General features: G+C 34.9%; 1 protein-coding gene across 5 annotated transcripts in view; it reads left to right on the forward strand.

The window, feature by feature from the left end:
- LOC107669617 (sodium-dependent phosphate transporter 2-like) overlaps nt 1-5,685 on the forward strand; it is a 60,775-nt gene that overhangs the window by 43,954 nt on the left and 11,136 nt on the right. For 4 of the 5 annotated variants that reach the window (XM_016461921.1, XM_016461924.1, XM_016461925.1 and 1 more), the window contains 2 exons: nt 1,140-1,325; nt 4,398-4,482. In XM_016461921.1, coding sequence (XP_016317407.1) covers nt 1,140-1,325; nt 4,398-4,482 — 271 coding nt within the window. Of the gene's footprint in view, nt 1-1,139; nt 1,326-1,660; nt 2,672-4,397; nt 4,483-5,685 lie in introns of those variants that run through there. The other variant, XM_016461926.1, reaches the window with a different exon arrangement.

Genomic DNA, 5,685 nt, shown 5'->3' on the forward strand with positions numbered 1-5,685 from the left:
CAGTGAACTACGGCTCTGTGAAGTAAATGCTGCTCCATCTGAAAGCATGTGAAAATACCACATTTAATAACATATTTTTACTCCAAACTCACTTCATAACGTCAGTCGAGTGTTTGAAATAAATCCTTCTTACACAGAATAAGGCACGCAACATATTTCATAGTATTTAAGCAGTGATAAAGGCATTGCATTATAAATATACTTTATTTTAATGAAAATTATAATAATAATAACTCAGATAAACCATATATTGTCATAATCGTGTGTTTATTAGTCACGTTGAATCAATGAAAGCAGTTAAAGGATTTTGTGTGTTTGTCTCTTATTTCGTTGTCTGTCCACCAGCTAATATGTACATTTAATGTACTTATATGCATCCTTTAGGGGTAAATAAGCTACAAATGCGTGCCTTTTAAAAGGGTACTGCCCCAGTGACAGCTTTTTTCTGAGAGAATGTGACCTCTCCACTGTCAGATCAATACAAAATTAAATAATTATTGAATAAATGTAAATTATTGTGTTATTAATAAATAATAGTATTAATATTTTATATTTTATAATAATATTTATTTCTTTGTGCATTATTTTTCATTTTTAGTTTTGGGGGCAAATTAATTTAGGGCAAAGTCATTCTCTGATTTATACACTCAAAAGTTTGGGGTCAGTAAGATGTATATTTTTAAAGAAAGAAATTAAGGCTTTTATTAAAAAAAGTTGCATTAAATTGATCAAAAGTGGCAGTAAAGACAAAAGGTTTCCATTTTAAATAAATGCTGTTCTTTTCAACTATTCTTTTTTTTTAATTTAAGAATCCTGAAAAAATTGATCATGATTTTCACAAGAATATTAAAGTGCACAACTGTTTTCAACATTGATAAAAATAAGAAAGCTTTCTCGAGCATCAAATCAGAATATTAGAATGATTTCTGAAGAATCATGTGACACTGAAGACTGGAGTGAAACTTCAGCTTTGCCATCAGAGGAAGTTAACTTTTCATAATCATGATACATTTTGGGGTGAAGTTAAAGTGATATATTGATTTAAAGACCACATGGTTCATCCCTAGTATACACTTTATATCATAACCTTATTGTAGTCACTTCCCCTGTGAACATGCTTGTTTTGATCTTTTCTGCAGTAATGCAATTGGGCCTTTGGTGGCCCTGTGGATGATTTACGACCAGGGTGGGGTGATGCAGGATGCGGCCACACCGGTCTGGCTGCTATTATATGGCGGCATCGGAATCTGTGCTGGACTGTGGGTTTGGGGTCGACGTGTCATTCAAACAATGGGCAAAGACCTCACACCCATCACCCCCTCCAGGTGAGATCAGCCTATTGACAGAGAGCATGTTGTTTGTGCATGATAATTGATGCATGTGCTCCTGTTGCATGCAGATGTGATGATTAATCCACAGTAAGAAGTCTTCTTAAGCCCAATGCACATGTACACGGTACAATTTTGGCAATAATTGTGAATCTCACTGGCATTATATCATTCAATCTAACAAGCAGCAATTGAAAAAGCCAGAAAAATTGCACGGTGTACAGTGGGCTTAGGATAAGTGGCCTTTTACTGTAAACCCATGACAAAAACACACACAATTTTTCTCCTTGTTTATTTCTGACAATACAAAAGGTGTCTTTCTTTTCCTGTAGCAAGTGGACAATTGTAGAAGTGGAGGACCGGTTTTTGGTGTAAAAACTGACAGAACTGAAACCTTCAACTTGGTCCTACAACAGTGCTGAGGTGTAATTGTTGACTACAGAAACGGAGCATGTGCTTTGGCAGCAGGGTTATAACAGTTTATCTGATATTGAAATCTTGCTAGATTAGTTCAGTTTATCGGCTTTTCTCCTCTCTCGTTTGGGTGCTTGCCCTCAATCCCCGTTTGTATTACCACCACAAATCGGGTTAAATATCACCGTAGAATGACCTTAATTTAAAATTTTAGCACACTTTAGAATAAAGGCAGTTTATAGAGACCGGTCACTGTTTTGCACTCTCAGCTCAGAGCTGCCTGGGTTTGCTAAATTTAGCAAGACACTTGTGCACACGGCCTCAGCGACCTTGCGTTCTCTTAGTAACAAGACAAACTGTCAAAAACAAATGAGCTTGAGTTGATAATCAGAACAAAGGCTTTCCACCCTATAAAAAGAAGTCTCGTCATTTGATCTGAGAAAGCGAGCTGCAGATTTTTTTAGGGATGCTTGTTAGGAAATCATGATTACTAAACACTGATACACTGAAATGTAACTGGACACAACTCAAAAATCCAAAACCAAAATTATTTTAAATGAGCCTTTGAAATAACCAAGCAAATGATTTTAGTGTGATAATATGTTTCTGTTGATGTCTAAGCTCCAAAATTGTATAATTCTTTTTAATTATTGAACTTAGAAATTATTATAATAGTGAATTATTGTTTATCAATGTGAATCTCACCCCACACAGACTTTTAAGTGGGAACATGACTTTTTTTTACCGTCAATAATTAATTCATCATCACTTTGTGATGTACTTTCTCTGGATTCTATTAAACCTGGCACAGTTTTTTTTCCATATAATGTATATGTAAATAGATGGTAAAGTAACAGATGCAATTGAAGTTGTGCAAAAAATCTTATTGGCTTACATTGAACTATAACTACCCAGAACAATGTATTATAGTGGCAAATTTTAATCAGAAAATTAAAAATTATAGTAAAAGTGTAGTTTAAAAAAATAACTCAAACTTTAACAAAAATTACAAATCATGAAAGTTAATTGGATTGTTATTATTTAAAAAAAATTCTAAAGAGACTTTTAACAAGATTTAACAAAAATAATTATTTGAAAATTATTTTTATTTACTGGAACAATTTGCAATTTCTCGATGTGTGTGACTGAACAGATTTTGCACTGAAGGGTCACTCTACAATCCTGCATGTCAATCAGTCTATACTAAGAAAGTGTGCTGCATCAGGTGGCCATGTTCCCAGTCACATGCCCTCATATAGCGCACTGAAATAACAATCGACATGACCTCTGGCTGATTTTTTTTTGGCTGATTTGCAGTATACGGTATATATCTCGGTATTTTGTATTTGGATTAAACAAACAAATAAAGTGAATGTAACCATGTAGGCATATATTATGTGTAAAAAAGGGTTAAAATCACATTACATTCTAACATTGTTACATTGCAATCTAAAAACAAAAATAATGCTTTTAAAGCAGAAGTTAAATTTACTTAAACTAAAAATTAAAATAATAAAAAAGCACAGACTAATTGAGTAAAAAGGCTATTTTGATTTCCCCATTAGAGTCACTTTACAGTTAGTGCTATCATACAAATACACTTGTAGGTTTAAAATTCTACATATGCCACATTTATTGTCCAACTACAAATATTTTAGTCAGAGTTTTTGCGCTCCTATTTCATTGAGCTCCGTCTGTTTGGCGCGCATGCGCACAGCAGCACTCGTTCACTGAAATCTGTGAAGTTTAGCGGAGAATCACAAAAGCTCATGCACTTCTGACTGCAAAATGGAAATATTTCCATGGCTTTCTAACATTTACAGATGGAGAATATACCTGTGAAATGTAAGTTATGCATTATGAAAACAGCACATCTCAGACACATGAAACAGTGCGAGTAGCGTCTCTGTCAGCAGCACACGCAGCCTTTCTGTCAGAGCATCTGACGGGCCGAGCCGCTTTAAACTCAAACTATAAACTATAGGCTACTATATCTTACCAGTTTTTTAAAGCCCTTCATATAAAGCTTGTCGCATGTTCAGAACAAATTGTATTATGCACTTTCTCCGCAGCAGCTCAGTCTGTGTCCTCCCTAGATAATTTTTCAAATGTGCTCGTATCAAACTACGGTATATCGATATTAACGGTATTGCTTCATACCGTATCGCTTATAAAAATATATCGATATATTGTACAAACTCGATATACCGCCCAGCCCTAAAACTGGCTTTTTAGATGGGTTTGCATGATTTAGTGGAAGGTTTGTCTGCCTGTTTGTGCACAGTGCATATCTTACTCGCATGTTCATGATGTCTGTGTGTGTTTTAAGATGCCACTGGAGAGTTTTTCAGCACAATCACCATGTTTCCACCTGCATGCATGTACACGTGTCTACCCTGTGATACACACTCACACGCACATACTGACACACTTAATAGGCACAGAACTCAAGAAAACCTGTCAACCTTGTTTTTGTGTTACTGCACCACCTTCATCTCCTTGTGGACTTTTTGCATGCCTGTTAAAATGTTTCTCCTCCTCCAGACCGGCATGCTGTACGTGCACCAGCCTCTCTCAATGGCATGCATTGTCATTATTGGTTGAACTACAGGTGTAACTGTATAAAGTTGTGTTTTGTTGCCCTCCCCCCCACAGTGGATTCACTATTGAGCTGGCCTCAGCGATCACCGTTGTTTTGGCGTCCAATATCGGACTTCCAATCAGTACGACACACTGCAAGGTAACTATCGGGTCAGAGCCCAGCTGGCCCCCTTAGGTTATTGTGTGCATGCCACCAGAGAGAGGAGGGAGCCGTCTGTTTTTACAGGGAACGAGAGGTGCCCACGTCAGCTTTCAGCAAATTATGCTATTTGTTATTGATAAATAATGACATCGATGCACAACAACTTGACACTTTCCACAAATAGGGTGCTGTCCTATTACAATAAACAGACAAATCTCATGTTCTACTCTATTGTTTCTCATAGAGTCAAATGTCTGACAGGTATTTTGATGTGTCCTGTCTTGCTGGTCTCCTTGCCTAGACCTTGACTGTAATCAACACTTAAACTCATGCAAACAAATTATATAATTTTATAATTATAAATTAATTGTAGAAAAATCTTAATTGCTACAAAAATGTTTAGACAAGTAAACAGTGTCTCATTAATTTTCTAAATTTGTATTGTTGTCCAGCTCAACCATTCTATCCAGTTACCAAAGTTAAGGTATAAGAATTTTAAGTTAAGTAAGTAGAATTTTTCAATATTTCAGTTTATGTAAAAAAAAAAGTTTTTTTTAAAGTTTAATAAAAACCGTTGTTGTTATTTTAACTAAAACTTTTCAAAAAGTATTTTTTGTTAATTGAAATAAAGCTGAAATACAGTAAGTGTTAGATAAAAAAAACTGAGAAATGTTGCCTTGGCAAATAACTGAAATTATATTTGTTGAAACTAAAACTAAAGTAAAAATGAAAGGTAAATATGAAAAAAATTCTAGAAGTGCATAAAAAATGTTATAATTTAATATTATTTTGAAATGTTACATTTCTATTTAATGAAGTTAAATACAGAATTATTACATATTAGTTGTATTAAACAAATTATACATTTTTATTGTTAAAGGGGTCATATGATGCTTTTTAAAATATCATTATTTTGTGTATTTGGTGTAACAGAATATGTTGACATGCTTTAATGTTCAAAAAACACATTATATTTCAAATACTGTAAATTATTGTAGGTCCTCTGTGCCCCGCCTCTCTCAAACGCTTAGTTTTCTACAAAGTCCCTCCTTCCGACAAGTGCAGTCTGCTCTGATTGGCCAGCTGACTCAGTGCATTGTGATTGGCCGAACACCGCAAGCACTCGTCGGAAATGTAACGCCCCTTACCATAATCACGAGCTTCATCTTTCAAAATAAATGTAAAGACAGAGCCCGAAAG

This window comes from Sinocyclocheilus anshuiensis, unplaced genomic scaffold (assembly GCF_001515605.1).
Source record: "Sinocyclocheilus anshuiensis isolate Anshui unplaced genomic scaffold, SAMN03320099.WGS_v1.1 scaffold80, whole genome shotgun sequence".
NCBI lineage: Eukaryota > Metazoa > Chordata > Actinopteri > Cypriniformes > Cyprinidae > Sinocyclocheilus > Sinocyclocheilus anshuiensis.